Below are 23,938 nucleotides of genomic sequence, written 5' to 3'. Positions count from 1 at the left end.
CAAGAGTGTAACGACAATCAAATTTTTAATTTGGACAGTACATGATTACAATCATATATCTTCGAAGGAACCTTCCTAGAAACTTCGTGTAACACAGAGTACAACTTAATTGATAGCACATGCTGACAGAAAACGGTGGCAAGCAGGACGACATTAATTAATTAATACTCGACAGCTTCAGTAACGATAATTTGTACTTAATCAAACCTAAGGAAAATGTTTGTTTTATGTTAGCATTTGTTTTTACACTCACTTTTATGAGATTAGTAAAATAGTTCATTTGTTTCATTCTTCTTTCGATTTATGAGAAATTTCATGAAGAAAGTTGTAACAAAAATTGTGTGAAAAATTAATTAAAAACTGTTATATAATTAAACAATTTCATACATGGTTTTTCTGATTGGTGCATTGACTATTTTTCTTATATCCGAGTGTTAATATATAGCTTTGTGTAGTTTTGTTTTGTAAGAACAAAAAATAAATACACACAAGTATATATAGAAAATGGTAGATATATATTGATAATATGATATATATTTAATTACTTCTTAAGTATATGCACTAAGTGAGGAATAAGAAAAAAAAATCTAATACGTAAAAGTGATGTCATAGAAAATGAGAAGAATAAAATAATTCATGTATACTCATATGCTAAAATTCTTAGAAAGAAAAAAAAACATATATATATATATATATGTATATATATGTATAATAAAAAATAAGATGTAAAAAAAGAAAGAAAGACGAGAAAGAAAATGTACAATGATTGTTTGAAATTTCCATTTCTAACTAGTCATAAAGAAAAGACAAAAAAAAGTACTATTCAAATATATATGTAGATATATTCTGCATCGATGATACGCTTTAATTCAGAATGAAAAAACGTACTCCAGATCATATCTTTCTAGTATACAAAACTCCAAAAACCCTAGTTCCCTGCTGTGCAGGTAATCTCGGATGAAAGCAAGATCTCAAGTAGAAATGCACACTGCAGGTCCCTCTCTAATCCATGCAGCAAACAGAACTATTCTTTTATACTGAAATATACTGCATCATATGCCGACAAGGTTTACCCAACATACTTGATAGATAGTTGAGTTTCTTATTTTTGTTGTTAAAAGTTTAGTAATTAATTCTTGATTATGTGAATGAAAAAGAATCAAAAGATTATAATGGGAGTGATAAAACTACTTTGGTGATCTCTCGTCACGAAAGAAATTAGTTTCTGGGTACCAATTGAGGGAAATTGTTGTTGTATAGCTTCTGAGTTCTGTCCGCATTAGAGTTACTTAATTAGACGGCATATGAGTCATGAGTTGCCACCCCTCTCCTTTTGCACATAAGGTTAAACACCTTCATTAATACCAAAAGCATTCTCTTTGACATCAACTCAACCTCCATCGAACTAGTTGATAGAAACCTCCAAAATTTGAGGAGTTGCATCAATAATAATAATAATAATAATAATAATAAACGGATTACTACATGTTGGACGCGTGTACGGCAAACATGGCCTTACCTAGCGTGCATGGAAGGTCCATGATGTGCCATCATATCTACATGTCTCAACTAAAGCTCAGTTCTTATCTAAAAAGATGAAAACAAATATATATATATATATATATAATGGAGGTTGATATTTGCAATGAAATGCAAGGGTAATTTGGTAACTTCACATGGTGCTCTTAATTGCCCTTTATAAGAGGGCGAGTGCTCCACATGATTGGATGTGCTAATAATTTATCGATTGCTGTTGCTGAGTTGAGCTTTGGTCTCATATTCCATTTTCGGATCATCCCCAGCACTAAAAACAACTCTTGCATTCTCGAGGTATTGTCTTCTGCTTTTTCTGCCCCTATGGTTTTTCTAACTAGTAGTAATAAAAAGAAATGGATAAATTCAACGATACATCTTCCTGTACGATTTGTCTATAAATATACTATCATCAAATATTCCTATTCCTATTCCATTTATAATTTAATTAATATATTTTTCTTGTCATAAATTATTACTCCTCGTACTCTAGGAGTACATAACTATTATATGATGAAATAACTTCTTCCCTCCTAATCTTCCTCTTTGAAAATAAAAACAAAACATACCCAATAGTACTTCTGGTATATTATATGCCTTTCCTAACATATAAGTTTTCATGAACTATTATATTATATAAAACTTATATTAGATATATTACTTAATTACTATATATCTAATATGAGAGTTGCTATAATATATACCCAGTAAAATTTAAGCGTTTTGATAAGTTGTTTTTTGAATTAATAGTTAAATGAGTATGAACACATACATCAATAGCAAGAGAGAAAGAGAGAAATTCTTAATAACAAAAATTCCTAAATTAATTTCAAAGTGTTTGATAGAATTTCTCATTTTTTTTTATAAACAAAGATTTTAATTAAAAAAATGAGTATAAGAGGTAATCTAATCCAACGAATTTCGCATCTATATCCTTTGCTTAATGATGTTTTATGGTCAAATTACCCACGTAAAACAAAATTGTTACATTTTTTTTATTTCTCATTCTTTGGCAAACAGTGGGTGACTATGGAGAAAGCAAATACATCACTAGTGAGAACAAAATCAGACCAACTATTAGAATCAATGGTGGCAGGCTTAAAGTCGCCACCATCGAGCGATCACTCCGCGAACGGAGTGGTGGACTCGAGGAAGTCAAGCCGATGGCTGACGGGGGCCTCGCCGGGGCGCGGCGGGAAGAACACCCACATAAGAAAGTCAAGGAGTGCTCAGATAAGTCAAATGAAGCTAGAGCTCGATGATGTGAGTAGTGGTGCTGCACTTAGCAGAGCCTCAAGTGCTAGCTTGGGACTCTCTTTCTCCTTCACTGGCTTTACTATGCCTCCTGAAGAAATTGCTGACTCCAAGCCCTTCAGTGATGATGATATCCGTAAGTACATGACAATTTAATTACCATACACTTAATTTGTATAAGACTGATACTCAAAGACAGTTCTATAAATCATACACCTCATTATACTAGTATTTTTTATAATTAACAAGTGTCAGAAATGATTTTTTAATATGTTTTATTATTATAATTAGAGTTTCACAGTCAGAGATTCACCTTGACATTTAATCAAGACCTTCAACATTATTGAGATAAAACTTCAATTCTAAACAAATAATTAACAACACTAAAAATACCGATTAAACTACATATATTTTCTATCATATTTTTTATGTCTTTCTTTTCATCATATCATATCATTTATTACTATTATATGTATACTACTTAATTTCTCTTTTTTTCTCAATATATTTAATAGAATGTTGTGTCTACCTAATTTTTCCTTTAAATAAACTTTTTTTTAATAATTACTTATATACAAAAAAATATTGTGAAATCAACCTATTCAAATGAATTAAACTTCTTTTGTTGTCTAGATTGATTCTTTGTAGTCCTACCGTCAACCATTCAATGATACAGTTTGACTCTCGGATAAGTGAAAATAATGGACGTACACCATCACTTGTTGATTTTTATTTTATTTTATTGTGAAGGATTACTTATGTAACGAATAAACAATAACAACAACAACTTGATTTTAAAAACGTTTTTGACAATGAAATCAGACATGCATGCAAATCACAAAGCAATAGATGATCTTGTAGCTTTCCATGTATGTGTTTGTGAAAGTATGATATATATATATATATATATATATATATATATATATATATATATATATATATATATATAATATAGTTAATGTAAGGCACACTTTATATAGGAAGGGAAGCATTTTGTCATACTAATTAATACTAATTTAAGAGTAGAAGTTAATGAACCATGGACATAAGTTACCTTGTTTTTTTATTATATTACTTGGTTTGACTCTTTTTACGGTCTTCTTCTTAATTAAAAAAAATTCTTGTTAAATAATGGTATTGTTCGTCTTAACTATTTACTTAATTACTTACCTTATTTTATTTCTCTTTATTACTCCTAAACAAAACGTTAACATTTTGTAGTTTGTACCATCTGAATGAAAAATTTGATATGTTTCTTTATTAGTGAAGTATTATTTGAATTTCAGCCATTCAATTTAAAGAGCAAATGCTATATACCATCGGTCTAGGTTTGTGTCGTGCCCCTATAGTATCCACAAAATATACGTGGTGAGGTTTCCTCTGTTGTCTGATTTACTACTTTACAGATCTGGGTAGATTTCCTTTTTCTGATTAATAATAATGACACAACATATGCATTTATAAGAATGACCTTTTGGCAAGGGCAAAACAAACTCAAGTACATGTGAAAAAGTAAAAATAGAAAAAAGTCATTCATTTTCTTTTAAACTGCTATGAAACAAAAAAGTACAGTCCCTGTTGGTACCCTTCCGTTACCCAGAAAAGATTGCTAATGCTGGAAGTGATAATAACGGCCCCTGACTGGTCAGTGATAAGTATGAGAAATTTCTTTTTAAAGTTTGAAAGGCAAATTCATTGATATAAAAAATACAAGAATCTTAACCAAATCGTACTAACAGTGTGGAGGCTAAAAAAACCATTTTTTTTTCCTGATTTTAATATATGATGATTATATTGTAGGTACAAAGTATTAATTAATTTTACTAATAACTAAATTTTTAGTGAAAAATTTGGTTAACTATATTTAGTAGTATCTTAACTATGTATTTTTACCCACCGTGTTATACTCACTTATTTTGAAAGATATAGAAGTTAAAGATATTTCTATATGATATTAAAAAATGATTATTTAATATTTAAGAAAGGGGTCGAATTTAGATCTTTGTCTTAATAAAAAAATTGTGAAATTATCATATTTAAAAAATATAAGAGAATTAAAAAAAAATTATGTATATTTACTGATATTATTTTCATGTTGTTAGTTCTCGTATTTTAACTCTGATATATATACTTCCTGAACTTTTTAGATAAGTAATGATTTTCATCCTTTATAGATCACAAATAGTTTATATAGTGAGAAAGAACGAAAATAATTTTTTCCCTAAATTTAAAAACTAAATTTGTCAAAATTAAAGATTAAAATCAAGTTTCACATAAAGGAGTTGAAAACTTCAGAACTTTGGCTAGATCTCCATTCATGCCATGGTAATATGGCAACATCTTAATGTAGAGGTGGCTAACATGCTTGGAAATATATGCATGTTGAATTCACTGTTAAACCAAACACACACTTACCTACTTGCGTTCACATTGATTCACGTACGCGAAGGAAGGGAAGTGTCTTTGTCGGATCCAATCCAACCAGCCACCTCTGACTACAAACCCCGTGATTAACGATCCAAAAAAACAGGTAACTATAGTGGTACCCACACTACCCACCACTGAAACGACCAAGACAGTGGTGTAGCTGCTGTCCATAGATAAGTGTCATTTTCGTTAGACCAATCATATATACGTGTTGCCGTTAATAATTGTATCATTATTATATATTACTAGGGCGTGCCTCTCTAAAATTTATAAATAAATAATACAAAAAAGAAGATAAATATAGTAGTGAGAAGTTATGAAGTTACTGTAGGTTATAAAAAATATTTGAAAGTTTAAAAAATAGTTTAAAGACAAAATTATCTAAATGAAATATGAATATCGAATGAGATATTTTCTTTATTATTAGTATAAATTAGAAAAAAAATATGCCTTAAGGATAAAATGAGTGATTTGTTAAGGTAATGAAAGATAAAATATTAATTTGTGGATGTAATTATAAGAGAATAAAATGAATATAAAAATATTATATCAAAACACCTTATTTTCTTTATATATAGTTATAGATATATACATGTATATAATTTATTTAATGATACATATTAAAATTTTAATATATTAAAGCATCAATTGATATATACTCGGTGTCAAATTTTCATACTATTATTAATAACTTTTTTCTAAAGTATAAAATTACCAATTCAACAATTGAATTGAAACATTTTCATAATATATTTAGTTTATAATGAAATCTCATACAAGAATAATTAATGCTTTATCATACTACTTTTCTGTAACAGATAATATATTATCTGGAATACAAGTAAATATCCACGACTAACTAAAGTATAAAGTCATGTATAAATTATGTGAAATTTGTTATATATGATTAAAATAAAAATAAAATAGTTGGATCAATCATAATCTAAAAAAATTATTAGTGTAAATATAAAATTTATCACCTTATATTAATTAATCATCTCGTCCCTATTTATACTTGCATATAGTTTTTTTACGCGCTTAAGCACACTTATTTATTCTTTTATGGACAAAAAGCACACTAATTCTATCACCTAAATATATGCAAATGTTTACATATATATAGTAACGTCGTTTTAATTAGCTGTACTAATTATCTGTAATGCATGCACACTCTCAATTTTCCATTTCTCTCTGATGTGATTCGTGGGTGGCTTTTCATTTTCTTGGGGAGACTTCTTATTTTTTTGTTTCTTCCCCTTGTTCCCATCCTCATTTATAACAATGTTCAAGCATTTTTTTCTTTCTTTCTCGGAGTACCATTATGTGGGGAACACGACCCATTTTGTGGACTAATATGTCTTTGAAAGACAATTTAGCTCTTAATTATGTCGTACCTACGGGTCCACAACATACAAGTGAACATGTCTCTTTCTGTGTTTTTTTTTCCTTCCTTTTTTCTGGGAGAGCAAATTGCCCCATTCTTGGGGCCACTCAATTAAATTCAGGTTGACTTTTTATTTTCACTGCTATGTGGATAACACTTCACTTATTGATGAACAAGTAGTTGATACAAGTGACACAAGTTTCGGGGTCGTCCCTTAAGCTTGTAATGAGGAGTTCGAATTCTAATTGATGTATTTAGAGAAATTCTTGTTGGAAGGAAATAATTCACCTATGATGGCTAACAGATTTCTTGGATAAGATGAAAAAATTTTGTGACCTACCGAGGATAATTCTATGCAACCATATGAACCAAAAAAAAAAAACTTCACTTATTGATGTCAATGCTCAAGTCACATATAACCATGGTCCATGCTACCCCACTTGAGTTTTCATGGCCAGCAAATGTTGCACCCTTTTAACGGATCATGTAATGTCAATGACATGAGAAGCATCCATGCATAGTACTTTCTTGCAAATCATATTAAAGATATTTACCACCCTATAGCATAACACAACCACATACTTAGTCAAGATCAAGAACGTGCATTTTTTATTAATTAATTTCTAGTGCACTATTGTGCCAAGTGAAACTAATATATAGTTGCATGCTTGGTATATACTATATAGGCTTCTGATTGTAGGAGCTTCTTTTTCCCACCTTGAATTTTATAAAGAGGGTCATTTACTATGTATGTTGCAGCTGAGGATATTGAAGCTGGACCTAGGACGAAGTTTCAAACGGAACCAACTCTACCAATATATCTAAAGGTAATGTACATTTTGCATATTTTAATACTAAGATCTTCTTGTTCCATGCCTGCATCTACCTCTGCATAGGTTCAAAACTTCAAATTAACCTTCTGATCGATAATAGAGCATGAGTTTGATGTGGCCCTGTGTATTTGGGCAGGCAAGGATGAAGCTTACTTTAGCAATCATTGCAACCAATAGAACATGATCATCGGATTCAGTCTTGTACAAAGTTTCATTTCATGTGACATCAATGTACAAGATTAACCCTTCTTTTCAGTTACCAGAGAAATAAATTAGTACTAATACACCTACCTTGGTACTCAAATCTCTTGAGGCTTTATAGCATGGTCTTACCGAGAAAGAAGAGTGTGGAGTATGAGTAGTTAGACACTAATTTCTTAGAAAAAATATTAATGTTTTGGTGCATTGAGCTTACTTCTGATGATGTGTTTTGTTTTGAGTTAGTGATGGATCACACTTAACGAGTTTTTCTTTTCTTATTATTGAATGTGCAGTTCACGGATGTGACCTACAAGATAGTGATCAAGGGCATGACAACAACTGAGGAGAAGGATATCTTGAATGGGATCACTGGTTCTGTAAATCCAGGGGAAGTTTTGGCATTGATGGGCCCCTCGGGAAGTGGAAAGACAACTCTTTTAAACCTTCTTGGGGGAAGGTTAAGCCATCCTATAAGTGGTGGTTCTATCACTTACAATGACCAACCATATTCCAAGTTCCTTAAGAGCAGGTAAAACATAAAATCCACCACCTTACCAAGTGCATCTAGAACAAACACATTCCAAAGTGAAAAAACTTTATGTTGTTAACCAATCAGAAATTATGCTAGGTATAATTTTTAAGATAGTTATTATTAAAATCAACAAACTTATCATACATGACGATTTCTAACCGGTTCAATGTGTAAACCTTTTATAGTTTTAGTGTTTTTACTATTTTCTCTAGATTGAAACATAGTGATGGAATTCTTAACAAGTCAAAGGTTACAAGTTTGTTAGTGATCAAAATGTTCTTCTATCAACAAGATAGTAAATGATATTTAGGATGTATCACCACAACTTTGTATGACAGACAATTTTTTTCCTTCAAATGGTGAACTTGTATTTGCTTCTTAAAGTGTGCAAAATCACCATTATATTGTACTTACGTGAAACATGTGGCAGGATAGGATTCGTGACACAAGATGATGTTCTGTTTCCTCACCTAACTGTGAAAGAGACATTGACATATGCAGCCAGGCTAAGACTACCAAAGGCATACACAAAGGAGCAAAAGGAAAAACGAGCTTTAGATGTAATCTATGAGCTTGGCTTGGAAAGGTAAATGGTTCCATTCCATCCTTAAGAATGAAATGTCAAAATTATTATGAGCACAAAAGTCACATTTATAGAGAAAGACATGTTAATATAAACTATTAGGTAAATGGTTCCATTCCATCCTTAAGGACTCAAAAGTCAAGAGTAGAGCATTATAACCATTTTACACATGTTAATATTTAATTTTGGAAGCTAATAGTTTATATTTTATGTATGGAAAAGGTGCCAAGACACTATGATTGGTGGTTCCTTTGTTCGCGGAGTATCTGGTGGTGAGAGGAAGAGAGTTTGTATTGGCAATGAGATCATAATCAACCCTTCTCTTCTTTTTCTTGATGAACCAACTTCTGGTTTGGATTCTACAACAGCCTTGAGGATTGTTCAGATGCTACAAGACATAGCAGAAGTAATTGTTATATCATATGCTAAGATTTTAGATTACACTTAATAATTCACATAATTGAAAGCAAGGGAAGGAAAGTCACTATTACTAATCATCAAGCAATGTGACAATAAGCACACTATGAGTCATGAAAATGACATTACATCTATGACAAATCAATTCAAATTCTTTTGGATCTCCATGAAAATGACACTTAATTCAAAGCATATAGTTTATTCCAATCTGAGTTTATTAATTCACATGCACATTTAATTCTATTCTTTGGTGATGAACATACAAGATATTTTTCCCATGACTAAACCTTTATCACTAACTTGTTAATTGAAATTGTAGGCAGGGAAAACAGTGGTGACAACAATCCACCAACCATCAAGCAGACTCTTCCACAAATTTGACAAGTTGATCCTTCTTGGAAAAGGGAGCCTTCTTTACTTTGGAAAAGCCTCAGAAACAATGACTTACTTCCAGTCCATAGGATGTTCACCACTTATTTCCATGAACCCGGCAGAGTTTTTGCTAGACCTTGCTAATGGAAACATAAATGATGTTTCCCTACCTTCAGAGTTGGAAGATAAAGTGCAGATGGGAAATGCAGAAGCTGAAACACAAAATGGGAAGCCATCACCAGCTGTTGTACATGAGGTAATCATCACCAGCAGTTTGTAATTTGTTTTTACCAAGAATGTAATTTCTATGCACAGTCAGTTTTATATCATCAACTAATAAAAAATCATGGGCAACTTGACAATTATGACTTTAAAGATATATGTTGTAAAATTCATCAAACTTACAATACATATCAAAAAATTGATAGATATCGATCTAAAAGTACATGAACTATTTACTCTTTATTAAAAATTTACCATAGTTTCGTATAGGTTTCACAGTAAAAGTAAAGATTTGGTGAGTTTGTTTAAACTTTTAAAAAAATTTAAAATAAATACTTTTTATATAAGTATGTTTTTAATAAACAGATGGGATTTACTTTTAAAAATAAGTAGAAAACTATGTTTTTTAAGCAGAAACAATTTAGATAAACTTACTAAAAAAAACATATAACTATTTATTTTATCAAAATAAATATTTTTTTCACAAATAAATTTAAACAAACAAGTCCATTATGCAGTTTACTCTTGAATTTTAATATGATTCAAGTATAAATGATCTTGAAGGAAGAAATTTCTCCTATTACGACTGAAATGAATTTTAACAGTATCTGGTGGAGGCATATGAAACTCGAGTAGCAGAAACAGAAAAGAAAAGACTAATGGTTCCTATACCTCTTGATGAAGCACTGAAGACTAAAGTGTGTTCTCATAAGAGACAATGGGGAGCAAGTTGGGATGAGCAATTTTCCATACTATTTTGGAGAGGAATCAAAGAACGGAGGCATGACTATTTTAGCTGGTTGAGAATCACCCAAGTTTTATCCACTGCTGTCATCTTAGGATTACTTTGGTGGCAATCAGATACTAAGAACCCAAAAGATCTGCAAGATCAGGTAAGACCATATACAGATAAGAAAATTAACCACACTTTTTCTAACACATTCTTTATTACTCTCTTTCTTCCTTTTTGAGGAGTTTTGGAAATTTTTTATTTTTATTTATTTGTCGTTTGAAAAGTTTAAGGTGACATTTATTATTCTTTCATCAATTATTTGTCACCTAATAATTAATTTGCACATACATTTATTATGGACTGAAAAGAAAAAAAAGGGATAAAATAAAAAATCCCACAACTATTTTATTAGAATCAAGAAGATTTAAAATATTTCTTAATTTCCACATGAAAACTTAAAAGACAGATAAAAAGAAATGAAGAAATTACTATTTGAGATTTATTCAAACTTATGAAATTATAAATGACTCATTTTAAATAGAGTGGCACAGTCCCACATTATTTTGTGACTCCTAAGAAATTTTAGTCAATAATAACATATTGGAAAGCATATATAATAGAATGTGTTATTAGCATTTCTCAGACATAATTTCACAAGCATAAACATTGTAAGCTATTTATCTTTGCGGATTGCAGGCAGGATTACTATTCTTTATTGCTGTTTTCTGGGGATTTTTTCCTGTTTTCACTGCAATATTCACATTTCCTCAAGAGAGAGCCATGCTGAGTAAGGAGAGAGCAGCAGACATGTACAGATTGAGTGCATACTTCCTGGCTAGAACCACAAGTGACCTTCCACTAGACCTCATTTTACCAGTGCTTTTTCTACTTGTTGTTTATTTCATGGCCGGCCTCAGACTCAGTGTTGCACCATTTTTCCTCACGGTTCTCACTGTTTTCCTCTGCATTGTGGCTGCTCAGGTATCTACTTTAACAAATTCAGAAAATATTTTCTTTTTTTTTATAAATAATATAAAATAAAGTGTAATTGTGGTGATTTTTTTTATATTATCAACTAATTAAAAAAACTCTAAATAGGATTTTTCAAGTGATTGTTACAAAAGTTAAATAATCTTTTCATATATATGATAATTTAAGATTGGATGTGTCAGTATATTCTAATTAAATAATCCTAATTTTACTTAGGTTTAGTAAAAAAATTTATACTATCAATTAAAAAACTTTTTGATGTAATTTCTAAAGTAATTATTATAAAAATCAATCGAGTTTATTACAGTAATAATCTATCATTGATATAATGCAACTAAATTAGTCTCTAGTTCTGACCGTGGCTGGTTGTGATGCAGGGACTTGGACTTGCTATTGGGGCCACACTTATGGACTTGAAAAGAGCAACAACTTTGGCTTCAGTAACTGTGATGACCTTCATGCTGGCTGGAGGATTTTTTGTGCAGGTAAACAAACATACCAGTTTTTGTTTGGAATAAAAGATTACGAAGAGCCTAACAGTTTACATTTTAACACATTGATTATAAAATATTCAAAACTATAAAATCATAATATTTATTTATTATATAAGAAATTAGATTTATAAAAATAATTATTTTAATAAATTTTAATCAATAATAAAATGTCTGTTCAAAAGACTCTGTTTAGATACTGTGTTGTTAATAATTTTGAAACATTAAAGCACTGAGGGAATTTTCACTAGTATAATAGAGTTTGAAGTAAAGAAAATCGTGAAATAATTGACACAATTTTGAATTTCAAAATTGAATTTGTTTTGGTCACTAATTTAATGGTCCAATAGCTGACATGAGTAACCTTTGCATGCAATCATTTAGTAGAAGAATGTAACAAGTGATGCTAAATTTGGCAGAGGGTCCCCATATTTTTTTCTTGGATTCGTTACATGTCATTCAACTACCACACCTACAAGCTTCTTCTCAAGGTGCAATATGAACACATCTCACCAGTCATCAATGGGATCAGAATTGATAGTGGTGCAACAGAGGTAGCTGCTCTAATAGCCATGGTTTTTGGTTACCGTTTCTTGGCATATCTTTCTCTAAGGAGAATGAAACTTCAATCTGGAGCTTAAATTCAACTTGATCACTCTTTGCATGTGGGTGATAATATTAATTAAACAAAGAATCACATGTACTAAGAAGGACCAATAATTGAAGTACCTAGCACATTAGAGATAGTGGCTTTTTTTTATTTTGTCTTGTGAATATTTATATTTCATTTAATTAGTTATGTTGAAACACCACAGTGCAAGCCACATGTTATGATCATCGTAGGCACAACATTATCTGGAGAATTCAGATTTTTGTTTTCGAGAGATACTTAATTAACTCTTCCGAGAATGTTTAATTGACTGAAGCTTGTAACTAGTACTGTAGTGGAATTATAGAGTTTATCCATCAATTCCCTACGTATATAGCGTAGTTAAGTTGCTCACGCCTTTTTGAAATGACATTTGTCAAGTAATTAAGATGTAACTTGACATGAAGAAATGTTTTATCTGACCAAAAAAGATCTTTCTGCTTTTGTTTTGAATTCAGAAGGCATTATTTATAGTTATTGAATTTGGGTTAATTATCCATTTAACTGACATATTGGGTGAGTATATCATCAGTTATGATTGACAAATAAGTTTTTTTTTTCTTAAACATATAATTATGATTCGATCCTCAAGTCCATGTGTAAAAAAAAAAAATCTTTTAAGAGGTCAATTATTTAAATTGATTTCAATATTTTTAAAAATTAGTCATTGATTTCTAATAAAGAATACCTTGAGTTCACTCAGATAAATATATCATCAATAGACATTGTAGACATTAATTGAACCAATTAAACTTTATATATAAATTTAATACATAAATATTTAAAACGACAAATATAAAATTGTTGTCATTTAAAAGAAAACGGAGCATCGATTGGAAACAAACATGTAAAAAGGTGAAAACACTACATGTAACGATTTTTTTTTTAAAAAAAAATAACATGAAACTAGTTAAGATATCAATATTGATAAAAAAAGAATTTAAGTTAAACTTACGTCCAAAAAGCCATTCAACTTTAGCACGAGCTACACAACTTTGAGAATAGAAATTCAATTTACAATAAATGAGACAGGTATACCATGGACTTGTAACCTTCAGTTTGTTAGAAGAGTGAAAATAGAAATTCAAACTTCAATAATGAGACAAGTATAACATGGACTTGTAACTTTCAGTTTGTTAGAAGCGTGAAAATAGAACTTAAACTCTTCAATGAATGGAATTAACAAGTACAACATTGACTTGCAACCTTCAGAGTTTGTTAGATGAGTAAAGAAAAAATAATAATTTAAATTAGAAGAGAAATAAAAAATGCCATAAGATTATTAGGCTATCAGCTGTTATTCAAACTTCAATAAATGAGACAAGTATAACATGGACTTGTAACTTTCAGTTTGTTAGAAGAGTCAAAATAGAACTTAAACTCTTCAACGAATGAGACATTTACTTTGTTAGAAGAGTCAAAATAGAACTTAAGCTCTTCAATGAATGAGACAAGTATAACATGAACTTGTAACTTTCAGAGTTTGTTAGATGAGTGAAGAAAAAAATAATAATTTAAATTAGAAGAGGAATAAAAAATACCATAAGATTAGACTAGTTATGTAGTTTGTCATATCCTGTTGTTATTGACGTAAGCTATGTTTTAATAAATATTTTATAAATATTTATAAAGAGAATGAATCAACTTATTTTAACAGTAATTCTTTAATTATTGTTTATTCTTATCATTTATTTTCTTGAAATTTAAAGATTATAATAAGAATTTAATTTTAACCATTAAAAGAGAATAAATGAAAGTGATTTTTTTTAAACTTATTTTTGAAGTAATTCGATCTCTTCTCATTATTTAGTCCTTGAAAGAGTAATATATTGACATTTGTCTAAGCCCTGAAAGTGTAATCTAGTTTCACTTTGTTTTTCTTTTTATTCCCCCCTCAATTTCACTTCCAAGTTGCAAAATAAAAAAATAACAATCACTTCTGATTTGGGTTATTGTTGCAGCAACCATTGACTATGTTTTTGCCCTTTGTTAGGATGAACGAGTTAAAAGGACAGATGGCTGATTAAAAAAAAAACATAATAAAACGGATGATTGTGTCTCCTTTCAACTATTTTTACTTATTTATAGCTAGGAAGAATCACCTAGGAATTTTTATAGAATTAAGACCTAACAATGAAAATGTAAAAAGGACTATACTACAATACTAAAAATATGACTAAAATTCACTTTTGATCTTTATGTTTTTGACTATATTCAGATTGATTTTCTATTATTAGTTTCTTAGTTTTTAAAGTGAGTTAAAATGATATTTTCAAAATAATGATCGTTTTTTATTTTATGATATGATTTTTAAACCTAGCCTAACATAATTTAGAAATTGTTTTTTTTTATATATTTTTCAAACTCATTTTTCCATGACTTCATTTTTTACAAGAAACTTATACAATATGACTTTAATTTATAGATTTTTCTTGTGATCAATTTTTTTCCTGTGAATAATTTATCTAGATTCTTTCAAAAAAATAGATCAATTCTCCTTTTTTTTATTCAGTAGCAGACAAGGTTATAAAAGTCTAGGGAGTGTATTACTAAAGTTAAAAAAAATATTGCAAAAATAAAATTAAGAAAATATTTAATATTTAAATATTATTATAAATTACTTAAATCACGTATAAGACATGATATTATCAAAATTATTACATTAAACTTATACATTTTAAACTTTGGCCCCTTCTGTGACAAATTGATGACTCTTGAAAATTGTGGATGAAATCTGCAATGAACCAATGCTGTAATGAAAGTTGAGCTTCTTATGAAAAATGGATGATGATACTGCATCCAACAAATGCTCCTATATATTAAATCTCATGCCATTGTTCTTAACCAACCAAGCAACCGAAGCAGCATGGAATCCAACACAGGTGACTTCTTCTCCAGCCCTATTTAAAGGAATAAAAATTAAATAAAATGAGGGTAAAGAAAAATCCAATTAGAAGTTCACCATTCTCAGCAAGAGCAGTTCAACAGTGTTATATACCATGATATCCCAATATTCACAGATTCAAATTCTGGCAATGTGTATTAAAAATTTTGAAATTAACAGGAGCAAACATATATAACTAAAATATAAATTTAACTTAAAAGGTAAGCACAATAGAAACAACAACTTTGTGCATTTGCTATTGACATTTGAAGGAATAACACACATGCATTTCTTCACATTATGTGAAACATAATGTAAATTTGCCAGAACATGGGAGTGCTTATAACTTTGTGCATTTGAAGCATTAAGTAAGGGTTTGCCAGAATTTGAAGGAAAGCTTGCTATTAATGTGTTGCACATTTGAAGGAATGCTCTATCTTACCAATATCAGCAGCTACTCGATGAGCACACATAACTCCTGAGAAAGCTACAGCAATAACACCTTGTCCAGGGAAGCAGCTATCACCAACACAGTAAAGACCATCTATGCCCTGAAAGTTTTATTGGTTTATGGCTTTAGTTAATCAGTGCCTTCTAAAAGCATAGCAGAGTGTTTCCATAACTGAACCAGTTATTTTCTTGTGGAAGTAGACTTACTGTGGTATTGAATGGCATTCCCAATAACCCTTTTGGGATTCTGCGCGGCATCGGACCATAAGTTCCCTCGTCACGAGCCAGGTATCGCCGGTGTGTCTTTGGGGTCCCTACCTATAATGAGGCTTAAAATTTCAGAAAAAACATACACATAATAGAAAAAGGCATAAGAATCAAACACAAAAAGAATTCCTAAGCATTATATAGATAGTCTCATCCATCTAAACAGATAATTCAAACACTAACAGAATAGCAAGCATGCTTCTTAGCTACCAGCTTCGATGAAAGTGGTTCTCCTGTTTTGATTCAAAATGATTTTCTAATAGCTCTTAATTTAATCAAGTATAAGCTGTCCCACTTCCAGATGTTTTTCTAAAAGTAATCCTATTGAATTAATTTTGACTGCTTTAAATGAAAGGATTTCATCCACACGACTAAAACAAAAATTTGAAAAATTAACGGAAACTACAAACACCTATGAAAGAAAGAAAAAACTAGCATATGAAATATTCAGTATTGATTGTTTTACAAATTATGTCTACGGGTAATACCAACAATAACATGGGAACAGCTTCTCTTGCCTACTATTCTAGTTGCAGTCTGTTACAAGCATCACAAAAAAGAGTATCACATTTGAGGACGGCCACAGAATCACCTAAAACAAAGAAATAAAGGTTTTTTTTAACAATTAAAAACACTTAAACAGAAACAGGCATCACTATATTAAATGCTGGGTGGGGTTTGGATCTTTCAAGAACAAATGCAGTTATGCTGCACCAACATTTATGCTTAACCGTCACCTTTAGCACGACACAATTTAGGCCCACAAGCAGTGAAGTAGACTGTAATAAGTTCTTTTCAAATATAACACCAGATTATTATTTTGTCGACAGGAAAATAGCATTATTCAAATGCCATTACACAAATCAATGTTCCACATACCACAATATCATATCTGCATAATTCTGAATTAACCAAAGAGAGATCAACAAATCCAAGTAACGAACTGCCAGATTAACTAAATTTTTAAAATTAAAACATTTTAACCAATGCAGACAGAAAATTTGTGTTCATGCCCATGTGGTTGAGCTAATAAAGATAAGTACAATAACATCTCCTTGATTTATTTTTGAATTGCTTGTTACAGCATAGGAAGTCACAGAAATACCATTCAGTAGTATGACGTCTGAGGTTATAGTCCATACCTCCATAAAATCAATGGATGATCTAAGACCTGGAAACAATTTATTCTCTAATCTGCTTGTGATTTCATCTGCTACAAGCTGCTTCTTTGCCTCGTAGTCTGCTCTTGAAAGACCCTAGCACAGAAAACAGTGACATATTTGATATTGAGATTTTAAGCATAAACTAATCTGCAAATGAGTAAAACAGCAGGCAAAAAGAAAAACAAAAAAAACTATAAGTCATAGAAGCAAGCAACGTGAAAATCTTCAACTTTGTTTACCAGTAATCATTATTCAGTATTGCCTACCTCCCAGTCCTCCACAGAAGAAGTTGTGAATATATGAAGGATATGACGGCCTTCAGGAGCCAATGATGAATCAAGAACAGTTGGTATACTTAGAAAGATACTTCCATATGGCTCCTCCAATTTGGACCAGTTGCTCTAGAGAGGTGCAGATGAAATGCATAAATAAAGTTAATTATTTGTTCTAAGGCACAAAGACTATTAAGGAATATAAGTTGAGCAAACTTCCAACTACCTCAAGCACGAAATGGTGACAGTCTGTATCTGGTGGTAAAACCTCTGCTTTAACCCCCATGTGAATTGAAAGAAAAGATGGAGCTTTAACATAAACTTTCTGGAAGTTCTCTTCTTCTTTCGGAAGTGGAATGTCCTTCAGTAACTTTCCTACAATGTAGCATTATGCAATTAGAGGTTAACTAAGACCGAATGAAGGCAGAGAAACATATCGGAGATTATCATTGAAATATTAACAAAAAATCTTATAAAAATTCTTATTTGGAACCAACCAAATGTATCCCATCTGGTAGCATTTGATATTATGGTTTTGGCAAAGAACTCTCTGCCATTTGAAAGCCTCACACCAACCTGCAAAAAGCATAGTACAGTTCTTGAGGAAACAAAACTTCTTTCCAAAATATGTATTCAATGTTTCTATACTGATGTCTCACTTACAGCTTTGCCCTGCTCAATTATAATACTGGTGACATTTGCTTTGTAAGCTATCTCACTACCCTGATCAACGAGACCTTTTGCTAAGGACTTTGCAATCCCACCAACACCCCCAAGAGGGTAGTTAATCCCACCAAAGTGTCTGTCACATAGAACCTGAAGGAGAAAAAGGAGTCTAGCTATGCAGGAAATGGAGAGCAAGAGAGGCATAGGTGAACTATGCAAATGGACACTATACTTGACATTACATTAGTGTTTTCACTGTTTGGACAGGTAACATGAATTTCTAATTCAAACAGTGTTATCTGTCAGTCACCCCTACACTTCTCATGGTGGGTTTAATATGTTGAGTCCCTGTAAAAATTGCAAATTTTGGTTTTAGTCCTTCAAAAAAAAATTGTCGGTTTTGGTCCTTATAAATTTTTTAAATTTTGAGCATGGTTCCTATTCCTATTTAGTGATAATCTAGCATGCATTCAGACATGCCACGTCACATTCAATGTTGGAGTGGTCATTTAGGTAGCATGCTAAGATGTATGCCAATGACATGTCATCACTAAATAATAATAGGGATTAGGGACTATTTTCCAAAAAAAATAAAATAAATAAATTATGAGAACAAAGTCCAACCGAAAAGAGTAGAACTTAAACCAAAATTTGCTATATTTATAAGGATTAAGGACTAAATTTAACCCTTTACGCATTTTAGAATCAGTTATTAGAAAGAAAAAACAACAGATCAAAAACATGACAAATACTAACTGAAGGGTGGCATTTACATCTTACAATTTATATGTTTAACATTTCAAATAAAAAAATAATAGAATATTTGTAAAGTTATTAGGACTAAGCAGTCTATGTTGGATCAAATTCATGCTAGTTCCATATTTTACTTTCTAATCCCCCAATCCCATCCATTGCAACCAGAAACAATGAATGCAAGCATGAATCCTCCTCTCCTAGACAATTTAAGAAATGCAATAAGATTAAAAGAACTAAAAGAATGAAAAAGATAAATGAATAGATTACCATGGCAGCATTGATCATTGGTGTCTGCAAAGCATTGACTGTGCTCACTATAAAACACTGCAATAACACATATTTTACCAATCATGCACCAATAACTGAATAATTAATCAATGTGTAAATCAGTGGTGCTATCTCACTTGAAAATAGTTTTTAGAAAAAGATACAAATCATGTGGCACTGTTTATTTTTGCCTCAATTTCTACAATGGGACCCACAACAATTTTCCTCAACCTCATACATGAGATCCACTAGAATTGATTCCTCATCAGGACACATTTTCCTTAATAATTTCTTGAAACTTCTAACTGAATCAAACAAATAGTTACATCTATCTACCTCTGCATCTATGAAAGACAACAACTGTGGATCTTGAATGTACTTCCGAGCTATGGCTCCAGCATTTTGAGGCAAATAATAGGCTGCCAAAAATATCGTCAGAAAGGCTAAAGAACAAAACATCTGAAAACATTGATAAAAGGCACAAATATGGAGGGATGTGCAGATGGTGGTCAATGCCAACCCATATCAGTAGTGCACTGTTACTAGGCATGTCATGCTTATTGGTTAATAGAGACTGGTCTATCACCTAAATGCCATACAAAAGAAATATACCAAGAATGATCACACCCTTTGCTATGTTCTAATAGACAAAGAAAAAGTTAAAGATGCTCACATTGATTGAAATTTTCATTTCAAAGGTTTTCATAAATTAAGTATCACAGCGTGGTATTACAATAAATTGACACATTTCAAAGATTTAAGCCAATTTAATCACAAATTCAGAGACCCCTTAGGAGATCAATACAGGTTGGCTGAAATGTTTGTTCTATCCACATTCTTCACAGTTAAAAGTAGATTATGTACATCAGATGTAATTCTCTAGGTCTAGTGTATCCTTATTCAGGAAGATAAAAAAAATTAATTGTATGAGGAATTTTCATAAGCATCAGTAACTCAAATCTTGCCCTGATATTCATGGTTAGGGTAAAATTTGTTGAGTCAACTATGCAGCATTTAAGAAGCAAACTGTAAATAACATATAGTTTAGTGATGCATTTGTTCCCTTTGAGACCCTTTGTTCCCACTCAACATTTCTTTTAAATCATACATTTGAAGTTTAGAGTTTTACATTTGTGGCCTCTCATTTTAAAATAAACAAGATGAAAATACCTAGTGTCAAGCATTCAAGTGGCTTCTGAAAAAACTGTCCAAAAAGGTAGAGTGGCTCTTCTAGTGACTTCAATTCCAACGAATTCAGGGCATCAAAAATCTAGCCATAACACATAAAAGCTCTTAAAAAGTGAATTTCAAAGAGAGGCAAAAATGCCTTTAGGGGGCTGCAGTCACCTCAATTAAGACAAACCTTCCAGCATTCACCGTAGAATTTGAGAATACCCTCCTTTTCATGGGGAAAGTAACTGGTCAATTCTTCAGTAAATTTATCATATTCTTTGTGCACTCGAACAGAAAGGTTATTTGGTAGATGGAAGTAAACGGTTGTTGGATCAGGCACCACTTGCATCCGACAACCAACTGCTTCCAACGCTTGTGTTATCAAATTGAGATTACCCTACAAAATTTAACTCACATGATGCTCATGATCCTAGGAAGCATACCATTCAACATAAAGAATAATTAGAAGTACCCAAAAAGCTACTGTTGGCTAAGGCATTACTCATAAATTAGCAAAATATAGTTATTTGGAGCTTAATTGATCAAAAACCAAGTTTTGCATAAAGCAACTCATGGCCATGGCCTCATGGGATTGTCACTGAAAAATCATCTATGTTTATGCTTTTGATTCCATAATTTACTTCTCATGCGGTCTTTCTGTTATCATAAACTAATCTTAAGAGCAAACTAGATGCAGCCATTTTGCTCATTGCCACTAGCTAAGCACAATTAAACTGATAGATTATCACAGAATAGTGTGTTTACTTATTAGTAAACCCAAAAACAAAAACAAAAAGTGATTGCATGGAAACCAGGGAGAAACAGTAAGTCCCTCTCACAAACAAAGCATCCATATTCCTTCACTGTAACATTCAGCCCAGTGACCTCTCACCCCCAAATGTTCAACACCATCCATATCTCATCACATCACTAATGAAATGAAATTAAAGTAAATGATAACAGAAAAAGAATCACATGCACCAAAATTGAATAAATAACTGACCTTATCACTGAAACCAAACATGACAGAGGACCCCACATCAAAAGTATACCCATCTCTCTGGTAAAAACCAGAGCTTCCACCAGGAATCACATACTTCTCCAAAACCAAAACTCTTGCACCCTTCACTGCTAACTGTGTCCCTGCAACCAACCCTCCAATCCCAGACCCTATAACAATTGCATCAAACTCTTCTTCACCCTTACCCTTCACTCCTCCTCCCTCTGCCACCACTTCTTCTACTCCCAGCGTTGACTTTGACCGCACAGCCAACACCCCTTTTCTTCTGGGGGCATTGGAGCAAGACCCAGATGGGAATTCACTCACTACATGGTTTGCAAAGGCTAAAGATTGAAACTGTGGCTGAAGGTTGGGGCTTTGAGAAGAAGCCCTTGTTGGGAAATGATGGGGAGTGTGGGAAAAGGTGTGTTCAGAAACGGTGAGGAAAGAGGAATTGAGCATTTTTTTTTTTTTTTTATGTTTTGGTGGAGGTGTGACAAATTGGCATTGGAATGGAGGGTTGGGGAAAGAAATGTTTTGTAATTTGTAATGGCGTTGGTGTGTAAGGATTCCACTCACTAGTAAAATTGATTCCTACAATAGAGAAAGACAGATAACGTTTGTTTGTTATTTGTTGGTCCAAACCGGGAAATTATTAAATTCAATAAATTCAAAATGACAAAAAAATCATTTAATTGTTATTAATATTTAATTTACTGTATTTAATAAGTGGATGCGCATATTTATTGTATATTATGATTATTTATATTTTCCCTTAATAGTTAATATTGAGTACTATTTTTCGAAGAAGTATTAAAAGATTTGCAAGCATTCATGCATGTTACTCTACCTTTAGACTCCTTAATTAAAGTTCATACAATTAAACCACCTCTACTCGATCAATCAGAATGTGTTTAGAAGAAGGGGACTTTTTTCATTGGCCGAAAATCAGGATTTTTAAAAATCACGCCGGAAAATTATGATTCTAAAAAATAATTAAAATCTCTTTTTATTTATTCATTGGAATTTGTTTGATTCGTCATTAGTAATCTTGAAAATATTTATATAAGTTTCTCAAAAAATTTAATTACTTATTATATTAAATGATCTAGTAAAAATAATGTAGTATTTATATTGCACTAAAACTTTTTTTAAACTTGAGAAAAGTTAGATTCTCACATGTCCGGTTATGAAAACATTAACTAAAAATATTGTTTCGTGAGAATTATTTTTTAACAAAATAAACTGGAAAAACAAACATTTCTAAATTCAAATTACAAAGAAACTAAAATTTTTGCCTTTACTAAACGCTCTCTTACCGTTTGTACGTAGAAATAGGATACCACATTTCTAGACAACATTCATGGAAATTTGTTATTTTCTTTCTCTTGTTCTTTTTATTACTTATCAAGTTATCATCTCTTCGTGTAAAAAGTTATCATCTCTGTTTTTAAAAATTTATAAGTTTTTATTTTTTTTCAATAGCACGTTATTTGTATAATTATCTTTCCTCTATATTCACTATTGGCATTGTAGTCTACAAGAAAAACTGTTGTATATAATTTTATTGAAAAAATTATATTTTGAATTTATGAAACCCTCTATCTCATACATATATCTACTAATAATAAAAAAAATAGGAATGTGAAATTAATTAAGAGTTTTTGAAACACATTCAAATAAAAACATTTCAAAAGGGTAAAAGACTCACATTCATTTTTCTAAAATCACAATAGAACTTATACAAATAAATAATAAAATCATCTCGGCTCAAAACAAGAATGTCCAAAACATGATACAATTAATATGGAAACTTATGTCTCAATGTCACATCTTATCAGAGTATTGTGTCCCGACATTTTTCAGCATATTATTCCTTAAAGCAATCCACCTAGTCATATACTCATTCGAACACAAAGTTTGAGATCATCACAGGATCCAAACACAAACAACACACAGGGAGTGAGTTATCACATTCCTAACTAATAGAGAGAAACAAGACACCATGTAGATATACATATCATATAAACGAAATACAACTTACTTAAACATAGTTCACGTCATTCCACCACTTGTCGTGTAACATCACATCTCAACACAACACGTCTCATTTATTTTTAGATCATTCACATACTCAAGGATCAAAACACAATATCACTAAATCAATCAATATCGATCAATACACAAACATTATGCAACAGACACACTAAGACTCAATCCTAAATGCAATGTGGTACCATGTAAGTGAAAAATCACACCGGGGCGTTTAGGAGTACATAACAAGACACACCACACAATGGGTATGTCAGGTCACTCTCGCTAAATAAAATCATAAGGTGACCTGTCAGGGTCAATCTATTTTGCGAGAATGCTCCAACCATATGAGATCAACATAGGCTTAAAGGAACATTCAAACCGA

General features: G+C 31.3%; 2 protein-coding genes across 8 annotated transcripts; one reads left to right on the top strand and one right to left on the bottom strand.

Moving 5' to 3' along the window:
* Positions 1-1,723: 1,723 nt before the first annotated feature.
* Positions 1,724-12,938, top strand: LOC100800934 (ABC transporter G family member 22). Of its 5 annotated transcripts, none has more exons than XM_003535785.4 (11): positions 1,724-1,830; positions 2,554-2,923; positions 7,358-7,425; positions 7,926-8,161; positions 8,595-8,750; positions 8,970-9,153; positions 9,484-9,792; positions 10,364-10,651; positions 11,188-11,472; positions 11,859-11,966; positions 12,392-12,938. In XM_003535785.4, exons 2-11 carry the CDS (start codon positions 2,563-2,565, stop codon positions 12,611-12,613), a joined length of 2,217 nt encoding a protein of 738 aa, XP_003535833.3. In that variant the 5' UTR covers positions 1,724-1,830; positions 2,554-2,562; the 3' UTR covers positions 12,614-12,938. The 5 variants fall into 5 exon arrangements, with proteins under 5 accessions (XP_003535833.3, XP_006588894.2, XP_025979855.1 ...); XM_006588831.3 differs by having other exon boundaries at positions 12,357-12,938; XM_026124070.2 differs by lacking the exon at positions 1,724-1,830 and adding an exon at positions 7,568-7,662 and having other exon boundaries at positions 2,865-2,923.
* Positions 12,939-15,213: 2,275 nt separating this feature from the next.
* Positions 15,214-22,108, bottom strand: LOC100811616 (prolycopene isomerase, chloroplastic). Of its 3 annotated transcripts, none has more exons than XM_003537095.5 (13): positions 21,523-22,108; positions 20,710-20,916; positions 20,517-20,616; positions 19,683-19,765; positions 19,347-19,403; positions 18,321-18,473; positions 18,155-18,233; positions 17,884-18,032; positions 17,652-17,786; positions 17,365-17,478; positions 16,163-16,273; positions 15,948-16,056; positions 15,214-15,521 (listed from the first exon to the last, which is right to left on the bottom strand). In XM_003537095.5, the coding sequence occupies exons 1-13, from the start codon at positions 21,979-21,981 to the stop codon at positions 15,448-15,450; spliced, it is 1,830 nt and encodes a 609-aa protein (XP_003537143.1). In that variant the 5' UTR covers positions 21,982-22,108; the 3' UTR covers positions 15,214-15,447. The 3 variants fall into 3 exon arrangements, with proteins under 3 accessions (XP_003537143.1, XP_025979854.1, XP_025979853.1); XM_026124069.2 differs by having other exon boundaries at positions 21,519-21,575; XM_026124068.2 differs by lacking the exon at positions 21,523-22,108 and having other exon boundaries at positions 20,694-20,900.
* Between the last annotated feature and the right edge of the window lie 1,830 nt (positions 22,109-23,938).

Source organism: Glycine max, chromosome 10, assembly GCF_000004515.6.
Source record: "Glycine max cultivar Williams 82 chromosome 10, Glycine_max_v4.0, whole genome shotgun sequence".
Classification (NCBI taxonomy): domain Eukaryota; kingdom Viridiplantae; phylum Streptophyta; class Magnoliopsida; order Fabales; family Fabaceae; genus Glycine; species Glycine max.
The sequence above is the reverse complement of the archived record's forward strand: the minus strand, read 5'-3'. Positions and strand labels throughout refer to the sequence as shown.